The sequence below is a fragment of the Tiliqua scincoides genome, chromosome 5 (genome assembly GCF_035046505.1).
Source record: "Tiliqua scincoides isolate rTilSci1 chromosome 5, rTilSci1.hap2, whole genome shotgun sequence".
Classification (NCBI taxonomy): Eukaryota; Metazoa; Chordata; class Lepidosauria; order Squamata; family Scincidae; genus Tiliqua; species Tiliqua scincoides.
This window is the reverse complement of record NC_089825.1, coordinates 104,211,160-104,231,814: the sequence shown is the minus strand read 5'-3', so window position 1 is coordinate 104,231,814 and position 20,655 is coordinate 104,211,160. Positions and strand designations below refer to the sequence as shown.

Below are 20,655 nucleotides of genomic sequence, written 5' to 3'. Positions count from 1 at the left end.
CTGGTGTTGGTACTTCCCTGGGTCTTGCCTCTTTTTTTTGGCGTTTTTCCCTGTGCTCTGAGCACCACACACTGCAGCTGCCGGTTTGCGCTTCTGCTATCTCTGTGTTTTGCCCAATTATCTCTAACATGTTTGCAGATGTAGATGTTGATACAAGGCGGATGTTTGCAGAAATGCATTCAAAGAAGAATGAGTAAAATCCATGCAACTGAACTTTGGTGCCTTCTCACATATTGTATTGATGGATTCAGCTAAGAAGGTGAGATCCACAGTCCTACAGTATTTTAGGTGGTTCACCTTTCCAGGTCAGTAAAACTGTAACACCCAGGTATGAATGCTATTTAGAATACCACAGCAGCTGAAATTCTTAGGCTGCTGTGAGAGCAGTCAAAGCATTGGTAGAAGCCTCTAGCTAGTCCATGCTTGGTTAAGTCAATGATCACTCACTTCATTTCAACCATCAACTCATGGACTGACGTTCTTAGGTGCTGCCCTCTGTATTATGTTTGGGGCAGAGAGGGAAGGGTCCATTACAAGGAAATCTGAGGCATGGGTTGCAATCTGTTTAATTAGTACATAGTTTATTGTGTTAGTGGTGAAATTGCATGTTTTTATGGATGCTATTCCTCTCTCATCCATGAAGGAAGGCAGAATAAGGATAGGTCATAGTTATCATTTCCTTACATCAGAATGGAAACCGATATGTATGAAATTCCCAAATTGCAAGCAAGCACATATTTTTTCACATTGTTCTGCATGCTTATAAACAGCTACTTTCCATTCACTATTTAGCAAGACTGGGAAGTGGAATTCTCCTCCAGAGTCTCTCCCATTCCAACGATTCTTTATCTTCCTTTCTTTGCCACAAAATATTTCAATGAAACTGTAATAGCCTTCAAGAATCTGGAAATGCTACTGTGTGCAACATGGAATATGCAACAAAATACATTGCACATTATGCCAGAATGATGACCCAGTTGGGACTTCTGCAGCACACAGCCATGAATATGGAGAATTTCTCAAAGGCTGTCATTCAGACAATAGGATAACACTGATTTATAAGTAGAATGGCACTGACTTATGAGTGAACTTATGCAGAATTGAATCACATGCATTTTTTTCATAATACATTGTACACAATTATTAAACTACTTCTATTTGTTTTCTTGCATATACAGGTTTCACAGCAGTTGTGTACTTCATCATGGAGAATCAAACCAGAATAACAGAGTTTATACTATTAGGACTCTCCAACAATCCACAGGTGCAGATTTTTCTGTTCTTGGTGTTTCTAATAATATATGCTGGGACATTATTAGGCAATTCAGCCATCATTCTGGTCATCAGGAATGAGGCCAGCCTCCACACCCCCATGTTCTTCTTTCTCAGTCATCTGGCCTTCGTTGACATCTGCTATTCTTCTGTCACAGTCCCCAAAATGTTGCAAAACTTGATAGCAAAGCAGAAAACTATTTCCGTGTCAGGGTGTCTTGCACAGATCTTCTTCTTTATCCTTTTTATTGGTACTGAGGTTTTTATTCTCTCCGCGATGGCCTATGATCGCTATGTCGCTATATGTCACCCACTGCGGTATTCAGCCATCATGAAACAGCAGCTTTGCAGACAGATGGTGGGAGGAGCCTGGGCAATGGGCTTCTTGGATGCTGTGGTCAACACATTACCTTTGCTGAACCTCAGATTCTGTAGACTCAACACAATCAGCCACTACAGCTGCGAAATTCCTTCCCTCTTGAGTTTGACATGCAGTGATACCTTCTTCAATTATGTAGTTCTTTTTACTTCCAGCTTTGTTTTTGGTGGAACCTCTTTCTTGCTCCCTCTTGTGTCTTATGTTTATATCATCTCTGCCATTCTGAAGATTCAGTCAGCCAAGGGAAGGAGCAAAGCCTTCTCCACCTGCAGCTCCCACCTCATTGTCATTTGCCTATTTTATCTATCAGTTTTTTTCCGGTATGTAAAGCCAAGTTCTCCATCCCTTAAGGATCTGGACAGGGTGGCCTCAATCCAGTATAGTGTTTTAACTCCCATGTTAAACGCCATCATATACAGTCTAAAAAGCAAAGATATGAAAATTGCTTTAGGTAAACTGTTTGGAAAAAGTAGCTAATTGTACACATCTGCTTAAAGAAGCATTCTTAAAAAAAGATGCAGTATGGTGTATGTGATTTCTTTATGTGCCGTGTTCTTTCTGCATTATGAAAACCTTTGTTAATGATTTTTAAATGTTATTGTGCTGCTCCGTTGGAACAAATTATGCAGGTTTTACGTATACCTCTCCATGCAGCTCCTAATGAGTTTGTGGTGGTGCCCATTATCTTGGATAGCTTTAAAAGGGAATTGAACCAAGGCATGGAAAGGTCTGATGATGGGTATGTACTCCCTCTGGGTTGAACTGCAGTAATTCCCCAGAACCCCTCAAATAACGACAACAGACTATTTTTTTGGAGTTTAAATGGGTCACTTTATTCAGTTAACAATAAATTTTGCAACAGGGTAACTGTGAGGGAAAAACCCTGAACCTCCCAAGTGCTGGGTACTAAGTGAAGGAAATGGTCCTAGCTGCCTTGGTCCCATGATCTCATAGGGCATCCAACCGACTCTAGGCATTGCTCAATTAATTACTGAACTTGCCTTTCAACTTAGCCCCCAAAGGATAAAGGCAGTGGAACTGCTACACCCGCAGAATTCTCCTGCCAGGACTAGCCAGCTCGGCCAGGGGCTTGCCAGCCAGCCTCCTTGAGTCATTCAGTTATCATTGGAACAGTCCTGGCTAACCCCCAACCTTGCTGCCCCAGATGGGATGCCGAGAAAAATACTCTGCCTACCCCATCCCAGATTTCTGATGCTAGTGGCCAAATGACTTCCCTAAACCTAACTAAAAAAAACCCTCACCAGCCCCAATGCCAGTCTGGGGTTGACAAAAAAAACTACCAACCAATGGCCAATTTGGATGGTAGCAAAAAATTCCTGCCCAGCCCTCAAAGAGCAGCCAGCTAATCTCAGAGCAGCTAGAGGGTGGGCAGGCAGGGTTGCTGGCTGGGAACAGACTGAGCCCCCCAAGCACACATACGCTTAAGGAGAGCTCCGTTCCCACCTCCCCAGGCTGTTTAAGTCAATTGGCTGATAGGTTGGTTGAGGGCCTGGAGCGCTGTCTGGAAGCAGTGAGGATCTGGATGGGGGCTAACAAGCTGAAATTAAATCCGGATAAGACAGAGGCTCTCCTGGTTCGGAAATCCTTGATGCAGGTGCTGGATTATCAGCTTGCTCTGAATGGGGTTGCACTCCCTCTGAAGGAGCAGGTCCGCAGCTTGGGGGTCCACCTGGACTTGCAGCTGCTCCTGGATTCCCAGGTGGCGGCTGTAGCTAGTGGGGCCTTCACTCAGCTTCGGCTGGTGTGCCAGCTGCGTCCGTACTTGGATCGTGCAGACCTGGCCACGGTGATCCATGCTACGGTGACATCGAGGTTAGATTATTGTAACACGCTTTATGTGGGGCTGCCCCTGAAGACGGTTCGGAAACTGCAATTAGTGCAGAATGCGGCGGCCCGTGTGGTCACTGGAGCTAGGCGGTTTGACTCTGTCAGCCCGCTTCTCCGGGGGCTACATTGGCTGCCCATTCGTTTCCGGACCCAATTCAAGGTGCTGGTTTTGACCTTTAAAGCCCTATGCTGCCCTGGGCCAGGTTATCTTAGAGATTGCCTACTCCCATACAATCCGGCTTGTCCTCTCAGGTCATCAGAGAAGGCCTTTTTACAAGTGCCGCCGCCTAAGGAGGTACGTGGGGCGGCGGCAAGAAATAGGGCCTTCTCAGTAGTGGCACCAACGTTGTGGAACTCCCTTCCCCTTGACTTGAGAATGGCTCCCTCCCTCGAGACCTTTCGGCGAGGCCTGAAGACCTTGTTGTTTAACCAAGCCTTCTGACGTTACGGCCTTTTTAACATCTTTTATATATCTTTTAGTTGCTTTTTTACAGGCCCGATTCCTCTAAGAACTGCTGTTTTATGCTCTTTTATTCTGACTCTTCTGACTACTGTTTTTATGGGTTCTGCTAATGTGTTTTTTAATATGTTTTTATCTGTTTGTGAAATTATGTTTTAATTTGTTTTATATGTTGTTAGCCGCCCTGGGTCCCTTTTTGGGAGAAGGGCGGGATAAAAATAAAGTTTTATTATTATTATTTATTATAGCCATAGCCTGTTGTTGGCAGGGGCAATTTGCTGCTAGTGCTCCATGAGGTACACTAACAGTTATGTCTTTGAATGTCTACTTCATTGTAGCAACAGTGAGAAAGACAGATGCCTTTTTCTCCTGCTTGCTGGCATCCCATGGGGATTCTCATCGTATTCCCATGTTAGGAATACGATGAGAAACTAGACTTGTTGCTGTGGCTGATCCAGCTGGGGTTTTCTGATATTTGCACGAGCATCAATTGGTGATGGCCAATTACTTTTCAACTCAAAATGGCTCTGGCAAGCTGCTCTTTTCAACAGAGTGCTAACAACATATTGACCAAATCCAGCCTGTCCTATTCTCTGTACTGGACCCTTTATGATTGAGAATATCAAGGGGGTAGCTGTCAAAGCAACAATGGAAGCACAGGTAGTGAGTGAAGACCTGGAGCTGTCAGCGGAAATGGGTGAGGATGCTGGGTCTGGAGAGCCTCTTTGGAATGGCAGGGGGCTGCTTGGGACACCCAAGTCCAATACTTGTGAAAACCAATGAGGCTTGGGTTGGAGTGGGATGGCAGGTCCACCACCCCCTGGTCTCAGCCTTATTAGGACTGTGGACAGGTCTGGAGAGTGCAACATGGGGTTCAGTTCTAGTCTGGCAAACTTCAGTTGATGCTTGCTCCCTCTTAGCCATGAATGATGGGGAAGGGGCCCAAGACTACTCTTATCAAACTACCCTTATCTGGGAGTCGCCTTGCCAGTAATCCTCTGCTCCCTGCCAATGTGGAAAAGATCAGGGATGGGAACTCAAGTCAGTGCCTTGGACTCGAGTCATGAAAATGCACATTTTTTGGTGACTCAGTGATCCGTGAGACGTGTGCATGGAAGACTCTGAAAAACAGTCAGGTCAGTACCCCCCTGATTCAGCACTTGACCCCACGTGTGCTGACTTGAGTCTGCCTGTCTCTGGGTGTGTTCGATTACTGTTTTTGCAGCATGAAAAACCTCATGGAACCACAGTCAGACCTGGTGAGCAGCAGGAAGGTTCCAGCTGGGAGGCAGGAAAAGACTTAATATTTTCTTCTTGCAATGAATAGGTGGGGGGAGGCAGGAGCAGGTTTTTTGCCCATCTGTGATAGGAAGGAAGGAATGGATGATCATTGGATGCAGGAGGAGCCCAAGGGGGGTGCTTTACTCAAGCGACACTGCTCCTAAAAATACTTAGTGTTTTGCCCCCTCTCCAGGAATACCACTAGTACAGCACAGTGCTAGTAGGTTAAAAAGGATTGAGGGTGGAAGGGATGAGTAGGGGGTGGATCTGGGGGTGGAAAATTGGGTTTGGCAGCAGCATCGAACACATCCATACCCCCTTCCTGAGTCCAATTGTTCTTCACATGGTCACTCAGACTTGTGCCAGTTATATAGATGCCACAGGTCCAGATAGACCCATGTGGGTGGCAGAGGCCAGGGCAAAGGAACAAATATTCTGGCCTCCAGAACCAAAAATGCCCATTGGGACGTATCAGATATTGCTTTGGCACTACTACATCACCGCATAGGGAGTTAATGGTGTATTGGACTGCCTGGTTGCTTGACTAGACCGCTGTTATTTCACTAAAATATTAACACAATATTTCAATCAAACATATCAACAGTACAGAAATGGCTGTTTCCTGATTATTATTTTTGAACTTGCAAGAATTTCTAACAGCAATAAAGAATTAAACCTAATATGATATATGCATCAATGACCTAAAACAAAGCATAAAGGTAACATTAACTGGGAAAAAAGTGTCTGTGATTTCAGAGTTTTGCCTTTTATGGTAAGCATCACAACTGAGAAAGAGGGGAAAGACAAGCATCAGGAACACACTTACTACTTTTTCCTAATTAGATGCTCCTTGTTGTTCAGCTCAGGTTTTACAATAATGATGTAGCATTTGGGGAAGAAAATAAAAATCAGTAACCCAGCACTAGAAGTTATAATGGAGAAGATCTCCACAGCCACCACAGATTTGCCCTTGGTGCTCAGGTAAGATGGGACAAAAGTCAGCCAAACACTGCAAAAGACCAACATGCTGAAAGTAATAAATTTGGCCTCATTGAAACTGTCAGGCAACTTCCTGGATAGGAAAGCCAAAATGAAGCTGACAGTAGCCAGAAATCCCAGATAGCCCAAAACACAATAAAACATGGTGAGCGACCCTTCGTTGCATTCCACTATGATTTCTTCAGTCACAGAGTGCATGTCCAAATGTAGGAATGGAGGAGTAGTTCCTAGCCATACAGCACAAATGCTGGTTTGAATGACAGAACAGGAAAAAACAATGAAGTTGGCCATCCTTCTCCCCACCCACTTCCTCATCCTGGATTCTGGTTTGATGGCCGTGAAAGCCAGAACCACAGTGATGGTTTTGGCCAAGACACAAGAAACAGCCACTGAGAAGATGACACCAAAAGATGTTTGACGTAAACAGCATGTCACTCTCTGAGGGCGACCAATGAACAGTAAGGAGCAGAGGAAGCAAAGCAATAAGGAGAGGAGGAGAGAGTAGGTGAGATCCCGATTGTTGGCTTTGACGATTGGAGTATTGTGATTCTTAATGAAGATAACCAGCACCAAAGCTGTGAGCAGAGAAAAACAGAGAGCTAAGAAAACCAAAATCATTCCCAAAGTTTCTAAGAATGAAAGGAAGTTGACTAGCTTGGGAAGACACTGATCCTGGTTCTGGTTTGGAAATTGATCTTCTGGGCATTTGAAGCAATCATCCATGTCTGAAAAAAAAGCAAATGATTAGGCAAGGGGTGTCAAACATAAGACCCGGGGGCCGGATGAGGCCCCTGGAAGCTTTTTATCCAGCCCTCAGGCTCTCAGCTGCTGAGTAGTGCTGAGGTGCTAACTGCTGAAAAGTAGCCTACATGAAAATTGGGCACCCCCATATCTTGAAATATGATCAAGGTTTGGTATTTTCTCTTCTGTCATTTGCAGTTAATGAGTTTTTTGTGAGAACAAAGTGCTGATTTCTGGCCATCAGCTGCTTAATGATGTCACTTTCTGCTTAATGACATCATATCCGGCCCTCAGCAGGTGCCCTGAATGATAACTTCAGCCCTCTGTATGATACCCCTGGATTAGGCTTTCTCAGCATGTCTGTATATATCATCCTAAACCCATGAAATTAGTGTATTCATCCCCAGTCTCGCTTGTTCATTCCAGGAATCATGTCACTCTGAAAATATTGAAATCGTAGTTATGGAAAAGTGGAAATACAAGTCTGTGAAAGCAATTAAATTCATTGCAGTTGAATCACTGTTGGATCATCAATTTATCAGTAGCTCACTCTCTAGTCTTGCAAGACCCTGAATTTGATCACCATAAGCAGTAGTTTTTTATTGAAATTACAGCATGTGTTCAACGAGTCTCTCACTGAGAGTAAGATGAGAATCACTAGCTTAGGAAAGGAACTCCATTTTCCACTTCACACCATGACAAGATGTCATTTCTATAGAGACCATCTCCCTAGTCCCTGCCATCCCTAGTTGCAACACATTCATGCCTGAAAGGTAGAGCAACTATGGGAGAAATCCAGCCCTTGACTTGGGCCAATGTGAGTCCTTTGCATCGGCCCAGGAGGGTTGCAAATGTGCTGTAAGGCACGTTTGCACCTCCTCAGGAGTCGGCTAGGCCAGTGTGCAGAGGCGTGCCGGCCTGCAGAGGCTGGAACAAGCCTCCACACCAACGGAGGCACCAAGGCTTGTGTTAGCCCGGCTGGGCTGATGAAAACCTCTAAGGTAGGCAGGGAGGGGGCGGGAAGGAGGCATTCCTGGGCAGGGGGAGGGCGGGTGGTGGGCAGCGCTGGGGGTGGGTGGCAGGGAGCAGGAGGCGCCAAGAGGTAGCACAAGTCTGAGGAGACCTACAGGGGAAAGAGCGCCTTTCCCAGAAGTAAGGGGAAAAGTTTCCCTTTGCCACTGGCCGAGCTGCTTTTGGCCCCTATCCTGCACTGGATACAGTGCAAGCCTCCTGGCTTGCCTGTTCCAGTGCATAGTAGGATTGTACCCCACATTATTCACATAGTAGGCAGTCAGAGGTCACCCAGCTACCAGGTGCAAATTGTCATTAACCATAGCAGTGTGCACATGAAGCTGCTTCTTCATCAGTGTTTAGGTATGCCCCATGTTTGTTTAGGTAACACATGTGCATTCATGTCCCTCCATAGTATCCCTTGACTCCAGTATTCTTTGTTAAATATTGGTGACCCAAGAGAAGAGATTTCCTACTCCTTAGCAAGCATTAGTCAGACCATTTCCAGGGTGATGGGATGATTCAGGAGCCTCAGGTTGCCAAGAACACAATACTTTGAATGCTAGTTGGCCAGAAGAACAGGTCTCCTTCCTGCTCAGCACCATTAGGGGCCAATCCTATCCAATTTTCCAGAGCCGGTGTAGTGGTGTCAGTGGGTTGTGACTGGGGAGGCAGTCGCAGAGAATGTTGGTTCCCTTACCTCCAGGCTGCATTGCGGCTGCACCAGCGCTGGAAAGTTAGATAGGACTGAGCCCTTGACCACTTTCTCCACTTTTGGAATATCTCAACAACACTAATATCTCATACCTTTCTGGTCTGAAATCTTCCCGTCTGCACACTTAACACAATCGTAGCAACAAAATGGCTGACCCTCCTTGGTGTTTCTTCTGTAACCTAGTTGGCAGTTGTCATTACAGACAGCAAGGGGCAGCACCTGTTCAAAGGAGAGAAGAAAAAGTCTGACTCTCATATCTTAACAGGGTGATCAGATACAGTGGAGGACAGAGTGCCTATACCTTTAACCATTGTATAGAAAGAGGATTTGGGCAGGTGCAGCTCAACATGGAAGAGTTTAAAAAGCGGCAGCTGGCAAAATTCCTTCTTCTATACAATGGTTAAAGCTACAGGCACTCTGTTCTCCATTATATCTGGTCACCCTGTATCTTAACTACAAAGTATTATGTGGAAGAATACACAAGAGCAGCAGTGACACCAACAGCATTTCCTACTCATGGAGAAGGCACAAAGTCTATAGGATATAATTTAATGGAAGGGTCAGAACTTGGATGGTTTGGGGAAATTCAACAGAAGGGCAGAAGAATCCAAGTTCTGAAAAAGAAAACAGATATTCATATTGAGTTTTGAAGGGGCAGTTACAAAAAAGACAAATCAGTTTCCAAATTCATCGCTCAGAGAAAATGTTTCCCCCGCCCCACCGAACCCCCCTGCACATACTTAAATCTCACCTGATTGAACATGTAATGCCATGTGATGACCTTCTCATTAATGGTGAACTCTTTGCCCTGTAGAGCCTGTGGATCCATCCACCCTATCTTTACTTGTAAGAAGCTTTGGTTGGGGAAAGTAATCCAATTGATGATATCATATCCTGCTGCCAATTCTCCATTCTCATTAAAGAAAACTGGGTCCCCATCACTGTTGTTAAATGAGATGCTCCTCAGGAAAGGGTGAAGCTAAACTGAAACAAGCAAACACACATATTACAAAGTAGTACAGACAGTTAACTGTGAGTGCATGTCTGATCCTTTTTTCATTTATTTTTTGTTCATTTGTGTGTCAAACTGCTATATGTGGAATTAATTGTATCCAACATGAATCAATAGACAATATATAATTATACAGATGAATGTCTCATACGTAAAATCCTATTGAAAGTAAGTTTGTTATATTGGGTCTTGCGTCTCCTTCCCAAGTATCTATTATTATTATTAACAGTATTTATATACCGCTTTTCAACTAAAAGTTCACAAAGCGGTTTACAGAGAAAAATCAAATAACTAAACACCAAGAACAGCCTATAGAGCAGATTCAACCAATCTTATTCCATGTGAATCTTAGTATTTGTGATGAGTTCACAACTTAGCCCTTAGCCCTCTAAGAGCGCAATCCTAACCAACTTTCCAGCCCTGACATAGCCTTGCCAATGTGGTGTGCGCTGCATCCTGCAGTGGGAGGCAGTCAAGGGGTGCCTCCTCAAAGTAAGGGCTTGTTTGTTACCTTACCTTGGGCCTGCATTGCAGCTGGGTCAGTGCTGGAATATTGGTTAGCATTGCGCCCTATATCAGGGTTTCTCAACTTTTTGGCTCATTGCACTATTCTGATTCTCATTTCATCATATTTCTGGCAGTTAGGATTGGGTTCTGCTTCAGAAACCTATAGCCCAATCCAAACCTTTCCCCCCTCCAAGCGTGCAGCCAAACAGGCTGCACTTCATGCTGCAGTGGTGGTGGGGAGGTGCTTAAGAGGCTTGGGAGGGATAAGGGAGGGATATGTTTTAGGTGCACAAGTCTCAGGAGACAAAGGGGGCATATCAAGTGACTCTGGGAAGAGATAAGATCTGGCACAAGTCAAGCATGATGGGGTGCACCCCCTCTTGCCTCCAACATGCCCCCATCCCCCCCCAATCCTCCCACTCACCCTATATCACCCTCCTTGCTGACACACCAGTGCTGGTGAGGCTTCTTTTTGCCACCACTTCTTGGAAAAGTCCTGCACAGCCTCTGGGGTGATATCCAGAAGCATATGCCTACACACGGTTCCAGATTGGCATTTTGGGATGCTGTAAAGGTGAATCTCTGTGGCAGAAGAGCACACATCTCCTCAGAGCACAGTCCAATGCAAATTGCAACAGTGCTCCACAAAAGGTATGTTGTGACACCACACAAGTAAGCAGAGTTGGCACAGCAGTCTGCAATGCCCTGCCAGTGCTGCATTCGGAGCCCCTGGCCACCAGCACAAGCAAGTAAGGCATTGAGTGGTACAGGGATATGGTGGGGAGGTGGGAAGGGGGTATTTAAGGGTGCCAGGGAGGGTGGAACAAGGGGTAGATCCTGCCTGGGAAGTGGGCAGGATCAGCAGAGGCCTCCTTTGCCATATTCCAGGCCTTCCCAGGCCAGGCAACTTTATATGGGACCACTCTGACTTCCACCAGCTAAACACCTGGCAGAGATCCGAATAGCTTCATAGAGCTGACTGGGGTGATATTCAGGGTAAGGAGAACCTCTAGCCAGCTTCCAACTTGCACTGGATACAGCACAGGCCAGGAGGTCTGGCTGTGCCAGTACTAGCTAGGATTGGGCTACCCTTTGCATTACAGGCTTAACAATGCTGACGTTACAGGTATGTTGCAATGATTCCATCAAGACAAGAATTGTCTGGGGCTTTGCACACTCTGAAAGTAGTATACAAATGCTGAGTAGTACTTCTGGGGAAGAGAAGTGGCATCTGTTCATGAGAGATGTGGACGTTTGGGATGAGAAGTGGATGTTGTGTGCATTTCTGGGTCTGCTGAAGAACAAGGGAATACAGTGTGCCTTTCTGTGTGTGCTGGAGTATTCCCTTCATGAAGTTATAACAGACAGTAGACTAGCCAGGAGACTAGCATAATCCTCAATGTGAAATGTTACCTGCCAAGGTTGTACATCCAGATGATCCCGTTTTCCTCTCTCAGACACTGAGTTGAGATAGGACCTGGATGTGTACACCTTATACAAAGCATGTGCTATGGCATAGACTGCGTTGTAGATGCTGTAAGTTTGACCAGTCATGCTCATTTCAAAAAGAGTCCCAGGAAGACTCTCCAATTTCTCTCGCCCACTGCACGTATTGGTATCCTCTCTGCTTTGATCAGCCTTCGAAAACGAGCAGTTGAATGCCTGTTCCCAGAAGATCCTGAGAAAACCATCCCCTTTTGGAAAGTTAGGCTGTAAACTCTGGACGAACTGTGCAAACCCTTGAACTTCATTGGTGTGAATTGAAAAAGACAAGGCCCCATCAAAGGCCTGTATATCACTTGCCCTGTGAAGTGTCTCTGCTGCAAAATTCCACTGGGCAGTCATTATCCACACCTTACCATTCGAAAACTTTGTGATACCTTCGAATAAGGAATGCAGATAGATCAACCACTTCAAAAAAAATGTTGTCAGGTGACTTGCATTTACAACATATACGTTGACGTTGGAGCTCATTATTGAACGAGCCGTGGCCTGGAGGACTTCAAAGGACGTCAATGTGTCTCGAGCTCGAGATATAGCTGGTGCTTTCTGATTGAGGGCTAAACAAATGCCATTCTGGGACAGCAGTGACTCCAGTCTCTGCGCAAACCTTTCTCCATTATCATCAGCTGCTGTAATAAGCCCAACCCACGTCCACTGAAAATGCAGAAGTAAACGTACAATCCCTCTGTACTGATGCTCTTCATTGGGGACCATCCGGTAGAAGGAAGGGAACTGGATACTAGGATTTATCACTGGAGCTAATACACAATAAGCAACCTAACCCCCCCCCCCCAAAAAAAAAGACAGAATTAATCCTAAACTGTACTGATGCCATTAAGATCCCTATTGCTACTACCTTTAGCTGAAACAGCAGGTGTTCATGAGACATTTATACTCTTCTATATGTGCGTGTGCACATTAATTGCTTGTTACAATGCCGACTCCCCTCTCCAACATGTCAGTTTACTTAGGAACACTATATCAGGAGAAACTCAATCAGAGCAGCTCCTACATCTGTCTTTACTCCCAATTGCTATGGGGGTGGGGGAGAGGCACATCTATTTAAGAGCAGACTATGCATTTTAACTTGAAATTAAGAAACAGTAACCTTGCAATTCCACACCACAAAAGTTTTATGCTTTCTTTTTAGTGACTCCATTCCTTTTTGGGGCATCAATTTTAGCTGGAATCATATGCAACAAAAAAAAATCTATTTGTTGTGCGGACATCAATAAACAGACTCTTCCTATATTAAACTGTTTCTCACTTTCAGATGTTTTCAGATGTTTTTAGATGTGAAGAAATCATATCAAGCCGCCTGCTCCATGTATATGAAAAACATTGTTGCTCTTCCAGATTTCCTTTCCTTTTAGTATAGTCTACCTCTCTCTCTCTCTCTCTCTCTCTCTCTCTCTCTCATTCACTTTTTTTAATAGATAAAAATAAAGGCAGATATTGGGATATGCTAAAAGGATAAAAATTCTTTCAGATGGAAATGATTCATGGCTCATCCATTCATTCTACCTGGGGAATCTTGTAGAGGCCTAAGATGACAGCCATATAGCGAGATGTTTCTGAGTCAAGACCTCCAATGACAGCTATCAAATTCTTGGGTTTGTCACATTGAAAATTTGGTACCATTTTCTTTTGGTTGGAAAGAAGGTTCAGAGTGTTCTGATAAGTCATCCTTTCGCTTAGATAACTGTCGTAGATTTTGAAACCCAGGCTGATATTGGGTAAGATCTTGGGGTTTTTGTTGATCTCCTTGACAGCAAATATGAAGGACAGGACCTGCAGGTAGCCCTTTGTCTTTCCACTAGAAAAATAAAATAATGTGCATGAGAGATATTGAATCCTACATGAATGACTGGTTTGAGAGTATGGAATTGAGTTCAGTGGATTGAAGCATACATGGAAGACAAAAAATGCAAACTTGAAAAGGAAATAATTTCAATAGCCCTGTTTTCCAAACTTTGAATCACATTGCATTCTTCATGTCTAGGCCATATTTGCTTGCAACTTTTCTTTAGACAAATCCTCAAAGTAAAGGATAAATACAAACCATCTTCGATTAAGTGTTCATTTTAGTGGGATTTTTACACAAAAATATTCTCTTTCTCGCTCACTTGAAATCCATGAATTTCTGAATTATGCAGAATTGTCAAATGAAAGAATCATTTTTTTTTTGTCAATTGTCTTTTTGGTTGCAGAAGAGAACCACAAATAGGTTTGTCCAAAATCCTGAACTGTGAGCTGCAGCTATATGCAGGAACCTGGTCAGCTCCTCATCCTCCTCTCATATTAGTAACCCTTATAGCTGAGCATTGCTGTCTCATTGGTAAAATCTAATTTGAAATATAATAAAAGCAAAGGAAAAGCGTGAATTCTTGTGGATGTGCATCTTTGCTCAAAGCAAAAAGAAAAGGAAGGGGCACAAAGGAAAGAAACTTAATGCTATTACAGATCAATCAATTTCTTTTAAGTATTCTAAATTCTTAGCATGGACTATGAGGACTATGGGCCCAATCCTATCCAAGTTTCCAGCACTGATGCAGCCACAATGCAGCCCCGAGGTAAGGGAACAAACATTCCCTTACCTTGAGGAGGCCGCCATGACTGCCCCCCCCCCGCAGTGCATATCCCATTGGCACAGCTGCATCAGTGCTAGAAAGTTGGATAGGATTGGGCCCTGTGGTTCATATAGTAAATGAGATTGAGCAGAAGATCTTCTGTGCTTGTGCCACTCATTAGTGGTGTCTCTGTTCTGTGCCTCATCCTAGCCAAGTACAGGAAGAAAGAAACTTATTTCCGTACAAAAACTCGTTCTCACTCTTTGAGTTTGGATCTTCCGTGAAAGAGACGTCATCAAATTCACAGCCAAACTGAGTCACGATCGCGCCAAGGATGACGTCTCCCGGTTTGTGATACTCATAAGGCAGCTGGAAGGGATTGATTCTGTTACACGCCTCAGCGTGTTTCCTGCTGTCACCCCCAGGCAGCTGCAGAAAAAACAACAGCATTAGGAACATCCTTTCCATCTCTGGATTCGGATTATAACCTTTTCCTTTGACTCTCATAAAACATCAGAAGTTCCTGCAGTCTCAAAGCTAAGTTGGATGAAGGGCAAATGATTTGGTTCCGATTGCTGCCTTCCTCCCTCTCCAGGGTCCCTCACCCCATAACTGTCACAGCGACATTTTATATCAGTTGTCAACCCATTTTCTTGATTTTGTCTGCCAACTCAGAAATTCCGTGTGGAGCTTCGCAAGGTGAAGAACGAAGCTTAGCAACTGGAAGTAATGACAGGTTTCCCAATTATGTCCCTACAGTATTGGGCTGTTCAAGAAAACATTTGGACCCAAAAGGGAAATGAAAACATGTTTGTCAGATCTCAGCACAATGAATTGGGGACACGTGAACTTAAAAATCTAGTTTTAAGGGGTTTTAGTGCATTACACTGCTTGACTATTCCTCTACATCAGGGGTGCCCAAACCCCGGCCCGGGGCCACTTGCGGCCCTCGAGGCCTCTCAATGCGGCCCTCAGGGAGTCCCCAGTCTCCAATGAGTCTCTGGCCCTTCGGAAATTTGTTGAAGCCCGCACTGGCCCAACGCAACTTCTCTCAGTGTGAGGGCGACTGTTTGACCTCTCCTGTGAGCTGTGGGATGAGAGCTCCCTCCACTGCTTGCTCTTTCACATCTGTGATGCAGCAGTGGCAGTGAAGGAAAGGCTGGCATTGCTTTGTGCAAGGCCTTTTATAGGCCTTGAGCTATTGCAAGACTTTCATTCATTCATATAAGTTCATCTATAATATATTCATTTATGTAAACGTATGTAAATTTATTCAAATTTTAAATGTAAATTAATTTCCCCCCCCGGCCCCTGACACAGTGTCAGAGAGCTGATGTGGCCCTCCTGCCAAAAACTTTGGACACCCCTGCTCTAAATTATGCCCAAAGTTTCTCCTACTTTCCATTAGAGTGATTGTTCTGCATATCACAGAGGCCTCTCAGGCATTTTTTTTTTTTTTAACAGAAGGGAAGCAACTCTTCATGCTGCTTCCTCAGAGCTTGCTGATGCAGGCATCCTGCTATTTTTTGATTGGCTAGTCAGCCGTTCTGCCTTTTTTTTTTCTTCTTTTCCAGTAGCTAGCTATGAATACAGCCCAACCTGCTGGAGGCAACTCTTCTTGATGCCTCCCCAGAGACTGATGACACAAGTGCTGCCTTTTTTTGTAATTGGGCAAGCAGATGTAGCTCTCCATGATTGCACAGGCATCCCTACCTATTTTGTCCCTTGCAAGCCACCATGAACTGATTGGCAGCTTTCCTTCTCTCTCTCTCTCTCTCTCTCTCTCTCTCTCTCTGTGTGTGTGTGTGTGTTGCTTTAAACAAACTGTATGCTGCAGCAGAGAGAACAACTTTGGGAAAGGCAAAAGGTACATTTTTTTTAACTTATTGGGTCCCTTTTTTTCTGGGTCAGTTGAGGCTCTGCCTACCTTGCCTACCCAACTGCATGTCACTCTATTAGATAATATCCCAGAGGCCAAAGCCTCAATATGTCAACACAATAGGCAATATTGTTACTGACATATATTGGAGGGCTGGCTCAGTGACTGCTCTAAGGAAACTGAGTGGAAGCCAATATTGACTCACACATTTTTGGCAGACATAAGAGTAGTGTTCATTGACATATATGAGACATGTGATGGGAACATCTTGACCCAGTACCAATTTTGGTCTGTTGTTAAGTGTTGCACTGAAGCTTGAAGTAGCGACCTCAGCGTCTTTAGTTTACATTTCTTGTGGTTGGGGCAGCTACTGCTGCAGCTACTGCTTTCCTATGCCTAAGAAAGGATATACATTGTGGATGGTGGTTGTCCAAGGGATAAACATCTTCCATATGTCTTTGACTACAGTCGCTCACTGCTGCAGTTTGGAAACCTAATTGTGTCTCCAACGACAGGTTGCAGGCAGAAGGGACCTTCACATGCTTTGATTTGCAAGCAGTCCACTGTGTTTTGGGCCCCCAAAAGAAGCGTAGAGACAGAAGCGTTGACACTCAGTTAGAACTTGGAGGTGTGACAAGCACCAGTTCATTGACCATATACAGAATGTTGAGCCAGATGCTGTCTAGCTTCTTGAAATTCATGTAGACACGTTTCCTCCTCAAGCCCTGTTACAGACCTGAAGAAAAACTCTCTGAGGCAGAAGGAGGGTGTTTCTTTGGGTCTCCAGGCCTGCAGGGATCTGGAGACTATCAAGGTTTAATGTCTGGGAATCATCAGGGCTGGTCAGACCTCCTCCAGGGGAGTGTTCAGTGGGGGCACATAACCCCACAAAGATGGATAGGTGTAGGTGGAAGGTGAACCAAGATTAAGAAAGAGTGGTGGTTGGGACTATGATTATGCAGAAATGGATAGGCAACCTTGGCCTTTGGCATTTCTGACCATTGGATGACGTCCCCTCCATCTTGTATATCTATTGGGCTATCAAACTGACACATGCGCAGCGCAAACCTATCTTGTGCTGGAACAGGCAAGCAAGGAGGCTTGCGTTGTATCCAGCACAAGATAGGGTGCCAAAGTAGCTCAACAAGAGGTAAGAGGAAACTCTTCCCCTTATCCTTGGGTAAGCCACTGCAGCCCCTATGGGTCTCCTTGGACTTGCACCACCTCCTGAGCTGGCACAAGTCTGAGGACAGCGGAGTGGCTTGAAGCTGCTCCATGCTGCTCGGGAAACAGGGTTGGGATCCGGCATAACAGTCGGATCCCAACCCCGCCTCCTGCTCCCCACCTGCCTGTCCCTGGAACCGCCCTCTGCCCACCATCTATGAACAATCGGAGCATTATAATTTAGCATTATTAGCATTATTTTAATAATTAAATTGATTGTTAGCTGCCTTGTGTGCCCTTCGGGGAGAAAGGCGGAATACAAATCTAATAAATAATAATAATGAATTGTTCCCGCACTGTCCAATGAACACTCGAGACAACAGATATGGGAGAAAGGGCCACTTTATTTAACATAAACAAGAGGAGCAGAGGCTGAGACCTGCAGTATCCGAGGCAGCGAAAGCCCCTTGTGGTGTGGGGAGGGACCTCTGGGCGGTACCAGAAACCTCTGCCCCCAGGTGGGCATGCACCCGACTCTGAGTCGCGCCCCGCTGCTGGGACGGCGCGTCTCGTCCATGTCTATACCTTAAGGGGAAGGCAGCTGGACCGCAGCCTGCGCCACCTCGAGCCGCTAAGCCTCTGAGGTGGGATCTGCTATCCCGGCCAGGGCCCCGTCCAAGTCCTCGTGCCGCCAAGCCACTGAGGACTGAAATAGGGTTCTGCCCTGCCTGAGCCGCCTGAAGGTGCATGCCAGAGTCCCATTCACGCCTCCAAACCCGCACCACCTGCCACAAGGAGGGGTCAGCCTAGCGCTTGACCCCCCCGCTCCCAAACAGGGGCAGAAGCGACTTAAGGCCGCCCTGCAGGTCCTTAAGAAAGATGTCTGCGCCTCTCTCTGACAAATGAACTCCATCGCCCCTATACATGTCAGGCAGCGAGAACACAATCGCAGGATGCAGGACCACCCTGCCACCAGCGCGAGACACCAAATTGCCAATACTCCTGGTAACTTTCCTGCGCATCCTCTCAACCTTAGCGCAGCAGAAAGCCCCCCTCCACACACGACGCTGCAAGAAATCTGACCAAACCAAAGTGGTCTCCGGTAGCCAACCCATAAGGGTGGTGATGTCCTCACGAGCTCTGTTCAGCAGAGCCAGGCCGGACATCCTGCAAAGGTCATTTTTGCCCAGGTGGAGCACCAAAATGTCCGGTGGGGGGTTCACATTCAGGAACTCCATCGACGCAGGCAGCAGCTGGCCCCATCTCATGCCCCACTTGGCTAACCAAGCCACCTGCACTGCCGGGCTGAGGCCCAGATTCACTCCGAGGGGAGTAGCAGCCGCCCTCTGGCGGGCCCAAAAGATAATGGAGTGGCCGCAGATTAACACGCGTATCAGGCTACCATAGCGCCCTGCAAGATGAAAACAGAGATGTTATTGCAAGGCATCCACTTTTCGCTGTTCGCCCCACAGGTGGGGTATGCCCGGATACTATACGCGTCATTTGCGCACGTAGCGCCTGTAGGTTGACGAACGCCAACAGCCTAGCCTTTGTATGTCCTCCCCTGACAGCCCCAAGGCAGCTGCTGCGGAGGCTGTGCCAATGCGGAGGGAGTGTAAGCCAAACTCCCTAGGCTGCAACCCTAAAACCCCCAGGGCTCGTGAGAAAATTGCCCAAAACGAACAGCGTGAGAGGAGAACCATCCCTATGCTGGAACAGGGCTCCTGAGCGCTCCCCCGAGAGTGCAAAATACTCCCTTAACACCGCAACTGGGCACAATGGCATTCCCACCACCTCCCTAAGGGTCACCGAGCAACCAATGCCCCTTTGGTCCGTCTTGGACTGCCTGAGGTTAACTGAGACTCCTCCGGGCACCCAGGTTAGGTCCGCCCTCAGGAGGGCCCGCGCTGATTTATCAGACTTGTTTTTTGCCAGGAACTTGCTGGGGCGAAAGCACCAAAGAAGGCTGTAAGCAATGCTGCCCTGAAAAGTTGAACCTCATATGGCGATGAACAAAGGTTCGTGAAGGTCCCTGCGATACCCCTGAGCAACTCTGGCGTGATGGGGCGCCTGTGGTCCCGGACAGGGGGTGTTCTCTTAGCGAAACCCTCCAGCATCCTCCGCACTCTGAAGTCCTGAGTGAAATCGGGGTAGCCCCCTGATTTTGAAACAAAAGCTATGGCAGACATGAAGCCCGGGAGGGAGCTAACCGCCCTTCCTGACCGCTGCAGGTGTAGAAGGAAAAGCAGCAGGCGCTCAACCTTTGCTGGCCACAGGCTGGGCAAGCCGGCTGTCAGTCTTAAATCAGCGAACTCAGTTACCTTCTGAGTAGCCCCTCTGCGTGCTGGGCGCCAGAGAGGTGCATATGACCTCGTTTACTTCTGTAAGCCAAGGTCCCAGAGCCAAGGAGGCATGCGGTCCGGGGATGGCGCCGCCCCAGGGGCGAGTTCCCGAAATCGTTCCTCCTGAAATCAAGACAAAGCATCCGCGATGCAATTCTCAACCCCTGGGACGTGCTGAGCTACAAAAAGAGCATTAATGCGCAGGCATTGCAATATGAACTGCCACACAAGCCTCATGACCCTGGGGGATTTGGAAGACATCGAGTTCACTACGGCCACCACTGCCTGGTTGTCGCACCAAAAACGCACCGAGGTGTTCTGGAACTCGCCATCCACAACGCTGCAAGAGGTCCGGCCAGACCAAGGCGGTACCAGGCAGCCAACGCATAAGGGTGCTGATGTCCTCACGGGCTCTGCTCATCAGAGCCAGACCAGACATCCTGCAAAGGTCATTCTCGCCCAGGTGGAGCACCCAAAACGTCCGGTTGGCGGTTCAGTAACTTCATCAACGCGGGCAGCAGCTGGCCCCATCTCATCCCCTTCTTGGCTAACCAAGTGACCTGCACTGCCGGGCTGAGGCCCAAGTGCGATCTGAGGGGGGGGTTGCAGCCGCCCTCTTGCGGGCCCAAAAAGACCATGGAGTGGCCGCAGATTAATACGCGTACAGGGCTACCACAGTGTCCTGCAAATTGAAAGCAGAGATGTTAATGCAAGGTATCCTTGCTGCTGCTGCTGCCGCAGCTTAACACACGCCCTGGGCCACCACAGCGTCCTGCAAGATGAAAGCAGAGAGGTTATAGCAAGGCATCCCTTCCACGCTGCTCCCCCACAGATTGGGGAATGCCCAGAACACCAGAGTCACTGAAGTGAACCGTGCAATACTGGTCGACAGAACATTACCCCTTTCCCGGGTGGGGGCAGAGCACCCATTAAACGGTTGCTAATAGAACGCCCCCTCTCAAAGAAGAAGGG

The 20,655-nt window shown here is 46.6% G+C and overlaps 2 protein-coding genes across 2 annotated transcripts; one reads left to right on the top strand and one right to left on the bottom strand.

The window, feature by feature from the left end:
- The first annotated feature begins 1,198 nt into the window (after positions 1-1,198).
- On the top strand, positions 1,199-2,128 carry LOC136652809 (olfactory receptor 5V1-like). The gene has a single exon (XM_066629733.1). The coding sequence runs from the start codon at positions 1,205-1,207 to the stop codon at positions 2,126-2,128; it is 924 nt and encodes a 307-aa protein (XP_066485830.1). The 5' UTR covers positions 1,199-1,204.
- Positions 2,129-6,065: 3,937 nt separating this feature from the next.
- On the bottom strand, positions 6,066-19,530 carry LOC136652808 (vomeronasal type-2 receptor 26-like). The gene is made up of 7 exons (XM_066629732.1): positions 19,339-19,530; positions 14,543-14,727; positions 13,253-13,544; positions 11,639-12,382; positions 9,458-9,685; positions 8,799-8,925; positions 6,066-6,964 (listed from the first exon to the last, which is right to left on the bottom strand). Exons 1-7 carry the CDS (start codon positions 19,528-19,530, stop codon positions 6,066-6,068), a joined length of 2,667 nt encoding a protein of 888 aa, XP_066485829.1.
- Between the last annotated feature and the right edge of the window lie 1,125 nt (positions 19,531-20,655).